Source organism: Ciconia boyciana, chromosome 7 (assembly GCF_034638445.1).
Source record: "Ciconia boyciana chromosome 7, ASM3463844v1, whole genome shotgun sequence".
Classification (NCBI taxonomy): domain Eukaryota; kingdom Metazoa; phylum Chordata; class Aves; order Ciconiiformes; family Ciconiidae; genus Ciconia; species Ciconia boyciana.
The window spans coordinates 67,493,128-67,509,613 of record NC_132940.1 but is presented as its reverse complement, the minus strand read 5'-3'; the positions used below and the strand labels follow the sequence as shown (position 1 = coordinate 67,509,613).

Genomic DNA, 16,486 nt, shown 5'->3' with positions numbered 1-16,486 from the left:
CTCTGCAGGGCCCTTTGGAACAGCTTGGCTCAAGTCTTGGTTTATGAAAACTGAAACCATCCGGGCCAGCCTGCATGGAGACATCCAATGCCCAGTCTTTTCTTCCAGCTGAAGGAGCCACAGCTTTACTGGGTAAAAAAAGCTGCTCTCTTTTTTGGTGCTACACAAGCTCCAGTCCTTCAGCTTCCCAAAAACTGATGTAAATTCCTTTGTCCCCTTTGTCTGCACCGGAGTAGCTCTTCCTTATGGAAGGGGGAGAGTATCCACCAGGTTCCCAACAACCCATCTAAACCATGCGCTTCGGCCTGGGAGGAGGGCTGGGGAAGAGGCGGGGGGGAGCGTCGTGCTGAGCGTGCCGGCGAGCAGCACCCGTGCTCGCGGGGCGAGAGCGCTGGCACAGAAACGCTGCTGCGTGCAGGGGAGGCTTTGTGGCAGCGGCTCCGCACCACCGTGCTACCGACGGTCGTGGCTGCCAGAGTGCTTGTAAATGGGGATAACCGAACACAGCTAGAGCTAACCTTGTCCTCTCCCTTGCGTGCTCCCGGGTGTGGGGAGCAGAGGACAATTCCCGCTGCAGTCAATGGGAGTTGTGCTCTTGTGCCCTAAGAACTGAACTTGGCTAGAGAGAACGATGCGCCCTAGGAGCTGGGCTGTAGCGGCAAAGCAGACTCTACCGAGTGCACCCCTGCCTGATTTAATTGCCTCCCAAGGATGCATGCTGGCACAAAAGGAGTTTGACCTGGAAAATCAGTCAGTCCTTCCCTCTCTGATAAACACCGGCTTACCTCATGACGTGATCGTTACTAGCTCTTGTCGTTTCTTCAGGTTCTTGACATAAGGCGAATAGATTTGCCTGTGGGTTTGTAAATAGAATAAAATAGATCGAATCTGCTCTGTGTTTGTAAGTAAACTGGGATGGAGCAGGCTGATGCAAACCCCTTTCCAGGGGTTAGAAATCAGGATGTGGGACAGGCTGCCTGTCCAGATTTGGAGACTTCACAAGATTCGGGTATTTTATGGCAGAGGAGAATGAACCTGGCCCTGCAGAGCTGGCCGTCGCTCGGACCAGGCTCCAGCTCCCTCTGGCAAGGCTTGCGTTGCCCCAGGGATGCAGAAGAGCTTTGGGTGAGGACACGCCGTGGGGCATCTGCTCTCAGTGCTGAAGCACTGGGGACTTTGGCACTTTGAAGGCGCCCATCTGCTTTAACCCCTCTAGTGCCATGGAGTCATCCGGCCAAGCACCCTCCCTCGTGCCGGTCTCCTGCTCGTACCCAGGGCACCCAGGGTCAGGGGCCGTGGGCTCTGCCCGCACCTCCTTGAGGGGCCTTCATTTTGGTAGAGACCAGGCTCAGCACCTGGGTAATGCAAAGACGGGTAGAATCGACCCTTAACTCCCTTCTTCAGCTGAGCAGCGCGGGGGAGCCAGGGCCGAGGCGTGAGATGCTCCTCACTGCCAGCGATCAATGAAGGTGCAGCAAGATAAATGGGGTGACAGTACCAGGCTTTCCTGCCGAGGACGCGGTGTGGTTTCTGTTTGGTTGATAGTACTGCAACAGCACATGCCTTGCTGTAATGTTTCTTCACTGGCCCCTTTATTTCCTGTTGTGCTTGGTGTTTTTAACACAGTCTCCACCAAGGAATTAAACCCTGTAACTGCTGGCGCTACAAGAGCCAGCAGCCCTTGGATCCCTCCTGCTCTCACCCCATGGTGCCCAGCTCTCTGTGACCCACCACAAGCGATGCGACATGGTAAGCGTGGGCTGGGCAGGTGTCTGGAGGTGGCACGGTGTCTTCACTCTCCACCATGAGGTGGACAGCATCGGAAAGGGTTTTCAATGCGTGTTTGAACACAACCAGGCAAGGAGCAACGTTAGGCGTGGCTGAGAGCTGGTACCGCTTGGAGGAGGTGAGGTCCTGAGGAATGAGTGCACGTGTCGTTCCCCGCCTCTCCCGCCATGCAGACCGCTTCCCAGCCAGCTGTGCCCTTTTGGGGACAGCAGGCGAAACGTCAGAGCAGTTGCGATGGGGAACAGTGTCCTCTACCTCGTTCTTGTGGTTTCCATCATCTTTTCAATAATGTCCTTGACATTGTGTCTTCCCGCAGAATGCCGGACTGAAATGTGTTTTTTCCCATCAAGCCCACACATTCTCGCGGTGCTGGTGGTGATGGCAAATTCGGGCAGCAGGACAGCAAAGAGCCCAGGACCTGGCTGCGGGGTGGGGAGGCAGAAACCCCCCCACCTCGTTCGGCAGTTGGTCTGGAAAACCGGAGGGAGGACGTAGCACAGGACACCCCATCCCTCGGCCGCACGCAGCGTCCACACCGCCCCGTCCTGCCCCCCCGAGGGGCTGGTTCCCCTCGCCCCTTTCCCACCCCCATCCAGGCTGGGCCGTTCGCATGCCTGCCCGGTGCCCCCCGGGAGGGGATGAAGTCCAGCCTCGGGAGGTGGCGGCTGAGCGACACGTCCGTGTGCCACCGCCACACCGGAGGGGACACGGACCCGCACCTCCTGACTTCTGACAGCAGTGATGGCTGCCGGCAAAAGTAACTCAATTAAGGAGTTAACGAAACTTTGCATTTCCACGGCAGCTTCCATCCCCAGATGTCAAAGCCCTTTGAGACAGGCGAGTGCTGGCCCAAGGGGAGAAACACCCACTTGCGTCAACGGGGCTTTGGCACAGACCTCTCCCGGCTCCTTCATGATGTAGGTAAATGCTTTGAGATGTCGGAGAGGAAGCTGGGAAGCTTAATTAACTTCTTCCCTAGCGTGATCTCAGCTCTGAGATGAGTCAGAGAGGAAAGGCTCCTCGCTGGGGCAGCGGCGCTGGCATTTCCGCAGCCGCAGCCGGTGCTGAGCATCCCTCCCGGGGCTCAGCCTCCCAGGGTGTCCCTCGGCCCAGCGGTCCCCGGGCCCAGGCGGTGGGGCACCTGGCTGCAGCCTTCGTCCTTAGCGTGGCTCCTGCCGCACTGGTGCCTGAACTGCTCCGTACCGCAGCGTCTTGCTGAGCTGTGCCATTTCTTGGCTGCGCTTTATGGAATTAGGTCCGCAGATTTCAGTGCGGGCGTATCGCTCCTGCCGTTGCAGGGAAGTCGACTAAACCTGTTGTTCACGCTGTTTCCAAATGATAAATGATCTCTGCTGGGGGTCGTAGCTCCGACAACAAAACCTGTTAAGGTGGATGTGCTTTAGAAGGGTCTGCGGTGGGAGCCGGCAGCGCGACCTCCAGGATCCCTGCCCAGGGCAGGCACAGCAGTGGGGTGGCACACGGGTCCAGAGAGCTCGGTGAGCTCCACGTCTGCAGCACGACGCTCCTCCGTTCGCCCCTACATCGGCATCGTGGGCCGGTGGTCTAGGCCTGGTACACACCCTTGTATATACATACTTAATGTATATATTTTGATTTATGTGTACGTACACTGCGTGCACACACACGCACAGACTCACATGCATACTGACTTTTTATTGGGATGAGCAAAAATTGATTTTTCAAGAACCTTCAAAACATATTTATGTATTTCTCCTCACTATACAATTTTTGTTGGTTTTTAAATCGTGAAATATGCTAGTCTAGAGATGAAACAGGGCAAACCGTCTCTAGCTGGTGCTCACGGGTCACAGGTGAGGCACAGAGCTGGTGCTCATCCAGGAGCGCGGGCTGGGCCGTCCCGCTTGCGCTGTCGCTTTCAGCCGGTCAAACACAAACATCGCTCGATTTTCTTTTGCTAAGAAGTTGTTATGCTTGCCTTGGGAACTGGATGCAAATGGAAATAACAGCTGGCCTCGGGCGCGCTGGGCTGGGCTGGGCTGCGGGGGGAGCCGGGCCCTTTGCGAGGTGACCCCCCCGTGAGAACGCCCGGACCCCGAGCCAGGGGCTGCTCTCTCCTGCACAGCAGAAGAGACGGGAACGGGTTTATCTGCTGTGCCGAGACGGGTCTGCGCAACCCTGTTTCACCCACACGGGCCAGCTCCCTCTGCGGGACTGGCAAGGAGCGCTCTGAGGAAGAGGCTGGCGCGTGAGCCGGTACGTCCGACGCCGTGCGCCGCGATTGCCAGCGCTGCTCCAGAGCTGCAAAGCAGAGCAGCTTCGTGAAACGTCAGGAACAAGAAGGACGAAACGTTACGTCTCATTATCTGCTGGGTAGTCAACGATACCATGAGATGTAATGCAAGTTATGTGTTACACTAACATTAAGAAGAAGATGCATATTAATTAAGAACAAAATGATGGGAAAAACTGGGGGTCGTGGCAACTTGCCGTAGCCCTTACACATTGTTACCATCTAGGAATATATGGTACGGCGTGGGGAGGCAGAGCTGCTTTGGGAAAGGGTTTGTGGAGGAGGGGTATAGCCGACAAACCTTTTACAAAAACCCCAGCGATGTTTTGCCACTCATAGTAAAAGTGTAAAAACTGGCGTAAACGCCAGCGGGGTCATCCTGCACGCTGCTGGAGCTCGAAGCACGCCGCTGCCAGGGGCGAGCCCCAGCCGGCGCCGGGGCCTGGTTCTCGCCCCGGGTGACGCGACGGCTGCGGGCTGGGGCGCTCCCCACCTGCAGCCCTGCCGAAGCAGCTGCAGCCCCTGCAGATAAACGGGCCGCCCGTGCGGTGGCTGCGCCCCGGGCCTCTCCTCCTGTGTTTGCTCTGAATGTCATTCCCACGTCCTGCAAGGAGCACCCCATCTCCGAGGCACCCACGTAATCCCCCGGAGGCAGCGTTTGGCGGCGTAACGCTCTTGTGCTCGACCGGTACGTAACGGGGCTGGTATCGCCGTACCTGCGACGAGCGGCCTGGTTGCTTTAACTGACTTGCAGAAGTTTAAGGGTGCGAGGGCTGACGTGTTTGTCCGTGCTGGCTTCCTGCGTGCCTTGAGGTAAAGAGAACCTCACGCATCTCTTCATCAGTCCCTGCTGAGCTGCAGCACGCCTTGTAAGCCTGTCTGTTGTGTTACTCCATTGCTGCCCTTCGCTAAAGGTTTTGATTTTGCTTATTGCTATTATTTGATGAGAGAGAGTTTGCAGGGCTGTTTTCGGGGCGGGGTTCTTCCTGCTTCTGAGCGTGGGGCTTTGGGAGGATGCAGGGCAGCGTGGAAGGTGCCCGGTTTGCGTTCCCGTCGCTTTGCTCTGGGAAGTGCTCTTTGCCTCGGTGTGTTGCGGAGGGGTGGTTCAGCAGCACCAAGCCAGGCTGCCTCTCTCGGGCAAGCAGGAGGGAGTATTTGGCATCTCCTCGACGTCCTGCTTTGCTGCGTGTGTCTTTCTAACCAAGCTCGTGAAGGCCCAGCTGTCGTGGTTGCACAGGGAAATGAGGGCTTTTGGGACTTCAGGGTCAAAGAGTTTAAAACTAAAACACCCAAAAGAGAGTTTTATGGACAGAAACAATGAGGCTGCCACGCATGTGATGCTGGTTTAAAGCGTTAGCAGGGGGTTCAGGTGTCTGGGTGTTGTCCTGCAAGCACTTGCTATAGCATTGTGTTCCTTCTCAGCATCGTGCTTTTGAGACGGGGCTCGATGCGTGTTACGAGCAAAGCCCGTACATTTTCTTTTCCCTTGTTTGATGGTTGTAGATTTGCTGGGTGTCCTTGTTCTCCGCTGCCCTGACGTGGTAACAACCGCACCCGCACCTTCGCAAGGGCTAAAGGGTAAAACTGCTGCTGGTGATAGGGCGTGCCTCTCTTCCAACCCATTTATTTTACTTTCAGATCCAGTTCAATGCTATTGATATTCCTAGTTTTCTTCATACCAGCTACTTTTCAAATAACTTACTGGAAAAAAAGCAGATGTCTTCATAAGGTCTTGCCCCGAGAAAGAGAGGGTATTTTGATCTAGGTGTTACCAAACAGTATGTCCTCTTTTGTTTACTGCATTTGCCATATTGACACTTACTTGAAACCTTCGCCTTTTTTGAACTTCTTTAGAGCTAATCATTCACAAGTTAGTACATCTGGTGGCTGTCGAATGTAGTAGTGATGAACCTCTTCGCTTTAAATGTTCTTAAATGATGTAATTCTAATACATCAGGTCAACCGCCCCAGTGGTTGTCCTGGAATCTTTTGATTTTGAAAAGGGAAATTCAAATCCAGCAAATCGTATCAACAAGGCGTTCAGGAAGTGCACCAGGGAGCAAACCAGGACGATCCAGAATGAATTTGCAAACTGTTCACTGTGAGTCTTGAATGTAAAACTTCCCTCTTTGAAATTAGCAATTTTCTCCGAAAGGTGATGGATTTTCACTTCTGAAGAGAAGAGAATCATGATGAGGCAACCACAGGAACCTGAAACGGAGGGAGAGGTGCTCATCATCTCAGCAGTCCCTGCAGCGAGGCGCTGCGATGTACATCACACCCAAGTGCCATATTGACAGTGTTGTTATGGCCACCGTAACTTAGCTTTAACAGGGATTATTTTTAGAATCCAAGCCAACAGCTATTGGAATTGGTAAGCTTTTTAAATTGAATTTGGCTTAGGACCCAAAATGTTTAGCACGGCTGCTTTAGTGCCCTGATCCAGCCAAGTATCTGTGCTCTTTTTCAGCTTTAAGCTGCTCATTGCCCCGTTGAACATAACTGAACTATCTGCATGTTTAAAGATAAATATGTACTTAAGTCCTTTACTAAATGATGATTGTAATACGTAATACCTTGTAAAATAATGGTACATCTTCTTGTCAGCGAAGCTGGCAACCCAGAGAATGGGCTTTACCTTCTCTGTAAGTGGCAGAGAGACGGGGATGGTCCCTTACCCCTGTTGGCCGTGTTTTTTCAGAGACCACTTTTACAGCGAGCTGCTGTCAGTCTCTCCCTCTGCGACTCAATTCCTTCCTTCCGTGAGAAAGTCTTGCTGGTGTAAGCGGTGATCTCGCTTGCTCAGCTGGAAACCTCCCGCCTTGGTGAATACGAGCAGTTGCATCACTGACTTTTTTTTGGTTCGGTTCCCCCCCTTTCCCCCTCTGGTGGGATTCCGGGTTCTGGCCGTGTGCTGTGTGTCTGATGTGACCCCAGCTCCGGGTCCCCGGCGCTCGTGGGCACCATCCCCTTTTTCTGCCAGCTTACGGAGAAGGGCTGAGGGCGCCGGGGCTGCCTGCACCCGTGCCCATCCCGCCGCCCGCCCTCAGGGAGGATTTTGGCATGTTCTCTCTTAACGCTAATTTGGAAACCCCATATTTTGATACAGCAAAGTCATCCGCCTTTCTGCCTAGCTTTATTTTGCCAGTTTGGAGTCAATGCAGCCATGACCCCTAATACGGTCTCCTACTCCGATAAATTGGTCATCACAAGTAGCAAACATGGACAGGCATTTGCCCGATAAGCCAAGCATGGAGTGGTGCTTACACGCGATGAAGCTCCAGAGGTACAACCCGACGGGGCCGTGCAGAGTTTCGTAAGGGCTGCCAAAAGCATTGAACATGAAGAAACCTGCTCCCACCAGAGCAAAGACGACCAGTACTGTACAGAAGAGAATGACACTAACATGGATACTTGCAGGGATAATTTTGAGCAAATCTGGAAAAACTAAAAACAAAATGAACAAAACATTATTATACACATTAGGCAAAGTTGTTTTAGAAATCAGGCCAGGGATTTCTTGCTGGTTTGTGATAATTGTTTTAAATCGTGCTCTTCCAAATGCAACTGGACATGAAAATGAAGTTATTAACTAGGAACAGGTTTTCATGGACGATTGGAGGCAAAGGCATTTTGTGACACTCGGAAGCGTAGACTGGCGAGGAGGGGAGGGCCAGCTCTGGGGAAAGCCTCTCCTCCCCTTCCTGAGCGCCTTTCCCGCGTGCGTTGTTCCCCTGCCCCGGCCGTACCCCGGTGGGATGTGGAGCGGCCCCTCCGCGGTGCCGGCCCGTGGCCGTCGGCGCCGGGCTCTCCAGGGTGCGGCCCCCAGTGCCTCCAGCTCTTTATGCACTGGGGACCCGATCCGGAGCAGCATCCTCGGCCCGGGGCGCTGGCAGGCAGAGCAAACTCCTCCGCACCCGCAGGCACTATTAACGGCAGTGCGAGGTTTTGGGGGTTATTCATTCCTTGGAAACCAGATCACGCAGAAGCAAGCTGGAGAAGCAATGGATATTTATTTGCTTGCCTGGATCTTTATCAGCTTCTGGGCTGGGTTACAGCTAATGTGTGTGTCACTCGTACGCCTGACCCTGCCTGGAGCGGCCGGCACCTCACACGAAACATGTTTCTCGGACTGGATTGTTCTGGTCAGTAGAGGCTTGTTTTCCAAAATACATGTGCCGGGAGGGGCAGGCGAGGATGAGAAGTTCCTGGCTCTGGCAGTATCCATGCCATGTGTGCTGTGTGGCTGGCGGTACCGGGACAGGGTGAGGCAGCTCCCCTTCCCAGGGATGCTGCTTCTGGCTCCCCTCGCCGGGGCGGGCGCGGGGGCACGGGGGTGCCTCGGGGGTCCCTCGGGGGTCCCTCCCCCTCGCGCCGGCCTCTTGGTCTGGACCACGTCACGGGCAACGCGTGACGGACAAAGCCCGTGGGAACGTTGGAGTCCCGGCTGTATGGGGAGGTGAGGGGATCCCTGGGCGGGCGAGGCAGAAGGGGCTCTCGGCCCCGGGGGCGCGCGGTGCGGAGCAGCGGGTGCTCTCTGGTTGTGCCTGAGGTGCTGAAGTGCAGACATGTCGGGGTTTGGCCCCCTCGCCTGCGAGGGAAGCCACGCTGCTCCTGGCGGGGATGCTGTTGCCATTCCATTTCAGAGCAGCAATTCCAGCACTTCGATTAACACAAATATACGGTGCTGTTCTGGTGAGTTTATAGCAAAGAATTTTGGCTAAAACTATGTGAGTTTTTTCTGAAAACCTTACGCGATAAATCTGTAAGTTAAAAGGTCCACATTTGATCATGAAGAAGCGGGAAATGATTAGTGAAGCCGCGGTGCTGACATACTGGCAGGTTCAGCGTCTCGTGCGCTGCGTGCGTCTGGGAGCCGTTCAAGGCTCCAAGAACGTCTGATATCTGGGGAAGATAACGTGTGAAGTTGCTTATGGTATGGAGACTCCCTGTGAAAATCCACCAACAGTTATTGCCAGAGGCATGTAGACACCTAAAAGGATCGGAGGTTTCTTACCTCCTATCCTTTGGCACTTTTCTATTTTTAGAAAATAGGAAAAAATTGGTATTTTGATAAAAATCCTTAAAAACAGAAAAGGGATATATTTCTGTAGATACATCAATCTCTTAAATTATTTTTAAAATGAAATAAGATACTAAAGAGGGAGAAATTCATAAAGGTTACGTCAGAGTTATTTGCAACAAACTCTCTGAATGAAATTTCGAAAGAATAAGTGAATTTTATATGACCAAAATTTTCTCCCCTGCATTTCCCCAAGTAAAACACTTATGGAATGTTTTGTGTCTGGAAGCCCAAGGCCAAAAAGGGAAGCTGATAAATCAATGAGAGGAAATGGAGAAATCTTACAATAAAAAAGTGGGGTACCAAGCTAAAATAGGACAGAACAGATAAGACGCGCGTGCAGCTGCGAAGGCTGGTGCAGCCCCGTGCCAGCGCTCTGCTGCCGGCGGGTGAAATGCCGGCGCTTTGCGCCGTGCAGCTGAGAGTAAGGCGGCTGCTGCTTGGTGGGCGCGAGTACCGCGTCTGCGACATGGCTCACGCAGCGCCCTCATCGTACGCTGTGTAATTTTAAGTTTCCAAAAGCTGAATACTTCGCTATAGCTGCATTTGCCACTATACCGTTTGCCCCGGTCGCTGCCCCACGAGAGCCCACGGAGCAGCTCGGGACCGCAGCAGTGGGAAGCGGTCCCCAAACGGCGCGTGCAGTTTTGCACTTGGAGTTCATTATCGCTGCCTGCCGGCCTGAAGGCTGTGCCGAGTTCAGCCATGTAACGGCTGCTGTGACTGTGTATGCAAAAATGGAGGAATACTTTATTTTAAATATTTTTATGCAGCTTTTAGCTACGATTTCAAATTGTGATCCTGCTTAGCTAGGACACAGGGGGATAGTCAATCAGGCTCGGAGTGAGAGAATAATTTTTAATCATTCATGTTTGTTTGGCAACAATGGGTATTTTAGAAGGAGTCATCAAATACACTTAACTGCTCCTGATCCACAGGGGCACGATTAAAGCAGGGGTAATAACGCCTCGGCACTGCCTCGCTGCAGCTGTAACGTGCAGAGAGTAAAAAAGCCTCCCATAAATTACTCTACCTTGTAAAATGTTTACCAGCAAACAGCTCTGCAGCTTGCCATGCAGTAAACACAGCGAAGCAGGTAATGTGGGGCCGAGTCAGTTTATCTCCCTGACTAATGAAAGGGAAATTAAGGAAGCAAATGTTTGCAAACTATCCTTGAAGCTGTGTTAGAGAAATATCACCTTTTGCGTTGCCGATGGCTGGCTGGGAGCGGCAAGGGGCACCCGGTGCCCGCGGGGACCGTGGCCCGGGGACCCTCAGCAGGCACAGGGGCACGAAGGGGGCACGCAGAGCCCTGTCCCGGCGGCTGCCGTGCTGCGCGGGCGCTCGCACCTCCCTTGGGTAACGGAGGAGCCGCTGCTCCCGGGACGGCACCGGCCCGGGCTCTGCTCCGCGGACCCTTCCCTGGGCATCCCTGCCGGCCTGGCTCCTGAGCGCAGGGAGCTCGTGCTGCCGGGGCTAGGCCAGGAACACAACCGCTTGCTGGCTCTGCAGGGGCAAGCGCTGCACGCAGCAACGCTACCTCTCTGCTGAATTTACCGATTCACCTAAAGGAAGAATTTGCCCGCATAGAAGGTCACTTCTGCTGACGGCTACTTACTGCCCAATTTGGCCACTGGTGCTTAAATTCCTTACATCATCCTAGTAAAACACAACGCAAGTTTTAGAAACTAGACCTTGTATTTACTGGACCTTATATTACGTATTTCACGTATTTACAGCATAAGAAGCAGTTGTACTCTTAGTGTGGTACCAGGTACGATGTTACTGCCGTACCACTCAGGCTAGCCAGCGAAAGGGCTGAGGAGTCCCTGCCTGTGCAGAGTTTCTACAAGGCACAGCACCACTTCTTGCAACGCTACCTGATGGTTTGGGGGAGCATGCAGAACTGTATTTAATAATACAATTTTGGATTGTTTATTTTAAGAAAACACGTTACTGCATTTTATTGACTCTTTCCCTTGGCACCTGCATTTATAGTTGTTTATGTCATTAAAATTTTATATGTGACATATCAGGAAATTAATTCCAGCAGCGATGTTGTCTTGAAAGAAGAGCATTCCTTCATCGCAGTGAATGAAATTGTGTGTTAGGGATGCATGCCAGTGACCTTTAGAAAATGAACTGCCGACCCAGAAACTGATGAGAATCAGCAAGAGCAAATGAAGCAGAAGGCTTTCCCCAGCCCAACTGGGTCTGCTGGCAGAGCAAATTCATTTTACAATTAAGAGAGATATAGCGGTCAGAGGGGAGCATTTAATGGGAACAAACACAGAACTAAATCATTTAGCCTATTTTCCGTGCCTTTTCTTCTCAGACGTGCTAACGTGCACGTCAGTGCATGAAACTATGGCTGTGTGTGTTGTATACGGTTATCCTGCTTTCCGGGACGCTCCCAGCGAGTTCCTGAGAGCGCTGGCTCGGACGGGACGGGTCTGCAGCCCCGGAGAACGTGGACGGGCCTCCTTCATTACCCGGTCTCCAAAGTGAACGCTTCTAGTAGAGGCATATTTTGCTAAGCCGCCCAACCATTCTTTCTAAATACAAATCCTATTAAAGTAAGTGTTGCGTTTGCTTTTTAATCTAAATAAAAGATGATCTGAGAACAAGTTGTGAGGAGGACAGCAATGCTTCCACCCTCAGCTGCCAGTGAACGCTCAGGGAGGCAAAGCCCTGCAGAGTGCCATGATCGGTACAACCGGGCTGGTGAAATTATTTAAGCTGTAACTGGGCTACATTTCAGATATACACGGTGCCAAAGACCACCTCGTAGCGTTGCCTTTTCAGAGTGCTATGTAAAGGATGCCAGTGCAGGCAAAGAAGACTGGCAAGACGGGCTTGTAATATTGTGAGTGAGACCTATTGCAATGTTTCGCTGTTAATGCTTGGCTTGCACGGAAGGAGAATAAAGGTTAAAAAATTGCTCTAATAAGCAAGCTTGGGTTCAGTTTCAGGTCGGTCAAGGCTCTTGGGTCGTGTTCGTGAGCCCTGCTAGCTCTGCCGCTGCAGGTGGGGGGGGGCTGTGGCCGGTGCCCGAGGGGCTGGGACACGGGAGACAAGGCTGCTCTCCGGGAGGGAGCCGCTCCACCACGGCACGCCAGCAGCTTCACTTCTGACCCGAGGAGTCTCAGGCGTAAGATTAAATCCAGCCTTGGTTTCAGGTCCTGGGAACAGGCATTAAAGCACGTGTTTCAAACCTCTGAAAATGAGAACAGTGATGTTTACTGATGTTGAGCGAATTACTTAATGTTTTCTTCTTTATGTAATTCCTGAAAGCCTTGGAGTTCTTTGAATACGTACTTTAGGCACTCGTATTAAAGAAATTAATTTTTAATATTGTCCTGTGCAGTAGGATCTTGCAGCTCTGTATGAACACTTGGGTTTTGTGGGTTTTTTACCATTCCAAAGTGGGTTGCTTAGCTGTGACTAATTAAAAACTTCACATTGTAGTATTTCTGTTCTTTGGTCACATTTGTGTTTATGTGCTCCGTTGAAATTATACTTATGAATGCAAGTGTGGTAAACATTTGGATAGGAAAGCTTCCTTACATGAGGTTTCTGTGAGCGTGGATAGAAAGCGTGTGGCCAAAGCGAGAGCAAACTCCGCAGCCCTCGAGTACTTTTGGTTGCAAATGCTCTGCAGTACTTGCACAGATCCAGAGCTTACCTGTATGTAGCATTGTGAGATACTTAAAAAAAAAGTGATGATTGATATTATTAAATCATCACAAACAAGCTGCGCGTTTGTATTCTCTCTTGTACCTCTAATATTAATTCACACCGCCCACAAAATTAAAATTCTTTTGAAACTATCGCTACAATCACACTAGCAGTATATTAAAATATTTCAGCCACACCAAGCCGAAATGTACAGATGGGAGCCTGAATGCAAGGCACATCAATGAAATGGTTTAGAAGTATCTAAGTAACAAATATGTGGAAAGAAAATAGTGAGAAGGAGACGCCAACGGGCTGTCTCGACTGTGGCTTCTCTGGCGTGGGGGCTGTCTGTCGTGGCTGGGTTTAGTCCGGCCCCGTGCGCTGAGCCGACACGGACTAGAGAGGGATGCCCGCTTCTTGCCGCATCCGAGGTGGCTGTGGGCGACCTTCCCATGGCTTCGCCTGCACCAAGTTGGCCACGGATTCGTTCTGCTGCTACTCTCCCTGCCCGGGCAGCTCCCGCGAGGGGGCTGGTGCGAGCCTGGGGCTGCTCAGCCGGGCTCCGTCCCGCGGCCGGGAGGTGCGGGAATTGGGGTGTGCACCATTGCCTTGGGCTGCCCGCGGGGGACGGCTCCGGCCTCGGCCGCAGCTGCGTCTTGTCCTCGTGTTACAGCAGGTTAGCTGCGCCCCGCAGCCCGGCCGCCGTAACGAACCCGGACAAACGTCAGCCACAGAGCTGCTGATGGCTAGCGGCTTTGTCAGCTGTGGCTCATAACAATTTCACCTACAGCAGAAAACTCATTCCTTGGGATTTAGTAGACCCTTCTGAAAATTCACCCCAGCCTATAACCGGCAGGGTGGAATGTCTGCACGCTGCGACGGCAAACAAAGCAGTCGAGAGGAGAACTTCAGCTGTATAAACAGACTAGTGATGGCACTGACTTAGAGATGGCAAATCTTAATATTATACTACATTAATTTGGTCTACTACTTTGCAAAAATATTATATAGTAACTAATTTCTGATACCTAACCTGGTAAGCTTACCTTGCCTTAAATGACTCACGTAAGCAATTTACCAGCGCTGTTTTAGCAGAATGCTTCTAACCTGTGTTTTGCAATAACTTCAGGCGGCATATTGTACATATAACAAATGGCTGTTTGTTGTTTCCTGTTTAATGTGCTGCTGAATGCAAACTGTGTGTTCACTTGATCATTTTATTGATCTTACCCTTGAAGATAAATAGCTTATGAATATTACATGTAATGCAAAACCATTGCTAACAGTCTTTGATAAAATTCTGTACGTCAGATACCAAGTTTGACTTGCAGACCAACCGACTGAACGTCAGCTGGCATCAACCAGCCGTTCTTCCAATTAATGCAGCAGGTTGCTAACTTTTTGGCTGCTCTGTTTCTCAACGGCAGCCAAACGTACCTGTGCCCCAGCTCTTTCATGAGATTTCTGCTAGTTTAGTTCATTCTTTCATGACGGCACAGAGGACGTAATGTTGACACACACAGAGGAAGATGATAGAGATTAATTGAGAAAGAAAAATATTCTTTTTTTGAAGTAATAGTATAAATCTTTTGAAATGTAGGTATCTGTGTAACTGAAATATAGATTGTTGGAAATGTTAGCGTGGCTTTACCAGTCTCAGAAAATAAGTTATTTGAACCTGAAGATCAGAACACTGTAACGGCAGCATTTGCTTTGGAGTATTTCGTGCTCGTTAGGCTCTGTGTGTGAGCAAGGGGACGCTGGGACAGCTACCTCCCGGCTCCCCTAGCCGTCAGCAGGGCCGTGTTCAATAATTCAAATGCCATTGTTACTCACATGAAAACTGGAAAGGTCTCCCCCCGAGCCCACACTGTCTCACACGCTCGCCGTAGAAAAGCCCATACTGGATTTCGCCAATGAACTTCTCCAGCTCCTGGCCGGTGGCGTTGACGAGCAGGGCTCCCGTCTTGCAGAGAATTGTCCCCTTAACCCACAGCTGCGTGCCGATGGCTGCCGCGGTCCCCAGCGCGCAAGCAAAGCTCAGCACCCCCGCTACGCAAAAGATAATTTTCTTCTGCTGGACTGGCATGGCGGCGTGCAAAGTCCTCTGAGGGACGCGGCTTTCAGCAAGGCAGCGACAAGGTCTGCATCAGCACGGCAAACAGCCGAGCTCCCCGGCCGGAGCCCCGGGCACCCAGCCAGCCCTGCGTGCGGCGGGAGCCCTCTCCTCAGAGAGCTTCAGCAGCGAGCCTCCACGAGGCACGCATTGCCCGAAAGATGCTGTAAAGGTTTTTCTTCCCGGTCCCCTTCTCTATAGCTCCAGCTTGCACGCTAATGTGTTCAAATGAGCTGGAGAATAGAGCAGTTTGTAGTGTTTCCGTGCGTCCTCTGTCCCTGGATAACAAGGGTTTAAGGTGACAGAAGGAGCCTCTCTGTAATTTGACGAGCGCTCCGCTCTTCCCAGCCCCCGTCTGATTGGGCGAGCGGGGGCTTTCAGAGACAGGCTTGGCTGCTGGCTCTGGTTATCTGCTCTCCACAAAGGACGTTTTCAGAGGTTTTTATGTTTCCACGTTTTCCTGTAAAGCTAGCAATGCTGAGCTGCTCGGCTATTTTTTGGGGGGGGTGTTTTTCTTTTTTTGTTGTTGTTCCTCCTCATGCAATGGCGTGGGTAACAGCCAGTGCCCCCGCTGAGCCAGGAGCCCCCCTCTGCGGTATTTGGTTGCATTTGGGCACTGCTTTTCCCTGGCAAGGCGTTCCCTGGCAAGGGCAGCCTGTCTGTTATGCATTGTATTGTTTAGGCTGCAGTGTGTAGGATGCTCAGACAAACATTTCAGTTCAGGTTTCAAATATACCCAAATACGGTTTCTCTTCCTTCGTTACGGCAGACCCAAGGCTCGGCGGCACGCCCGCTCCCGGTGGCTCACGCAGGAGAGGCACTGCTGGGCTCCCGCTGCTGCCAGGGACGTGCCTTGCTCTTCCTGCAAGCCAAAGTCACGGGCGCAAAATAACCCATCCCCTGGCGCGGGGCTAACTCAGGGCCTCGGCTAGGACCAGAAGCACGGCCGTCTGCATCGACCTACTGACTGCCAGTGCTTTCAGCAAACACGGGGTTTGGGTTTTTTTCTGAACCAGATCAGCTTGGAAGGTGGTTTGTTAAGCGGATGCATACCCATTGCAGGAATATGCTTCAGGTGGTTTGAGAGTATCATATCAGTTAGGCTTAAAGACGGAGTCTGGTTTAACTACATAGGTTTTAAGACAATCTTGGTATTAAAATGAAGCAAGGCTGTGTACAGACAAATGATTTTTTTAAGCTAATGCTGCGATCATCGCATGTAACCAAACGATGGCACGCTGCTGTATCACTGGGGTCCATTGCCACTGAGCTTGCACTGCGCACAGTGCTGAATACATACAGGTTTGGGAAAATGCTTATTTTTAAAGATGGTTTTGAATACTTTACTTGAGCAGAATGCATTTATTGTTCCCTGAAGAGGGACTGTAATATTTTAGTATGATTATCACCAGCACAATAGCAGTGAAAGGAACAGACTTGAACATATGCATATAAAAGTGACTGTGTCCTAGGAAGAATTTGATGGGGGGAAAAAAAAGTAATTGCGTTTATCTGTTTTGCTGACTACTTTTTTTCAAGAGTCAGCTTT

General features: G+C 51.7%; 1 protein-coding gene across 2 annotated transcripts; it reads right to left on the bottom strand.

The window, feature by feature from the left end:
- Window positions 1-6,005: 6,005 nt before the first annotated feature.
- CLRN1 (clarin 1) lies at window positions 6,006-14,910 on the bottom strand. 2 transcript variants are annotated; one of them, XM_072868442.1, is made up of 3 exons: window positions 14,658-14,910; window positions 7,328-7,507; window positions 6,006-6,310 (listed from the first exon to the last, which is right to left on the bottom strand). In XM_072868442.1, the coding sequence occupies exons 1-3, from the start codon at window positions 14,908-14,910 to the stop codon at window positions 6,006-6,008; spliced, it is 738 nt and encodes a 245-aa protein (XP_072724543.1). The 2 variants fall into 2 exon arrangements, with proteins under 2 accessions (XP_072724543.1, XP_072724544.1); XM_072868443.1 differs by having other exon boundaries at window positions 6,006-6,271.
- Between the last annotated feature and the right edge of the window lie 1,576 nt (window positions 14,911-16,486).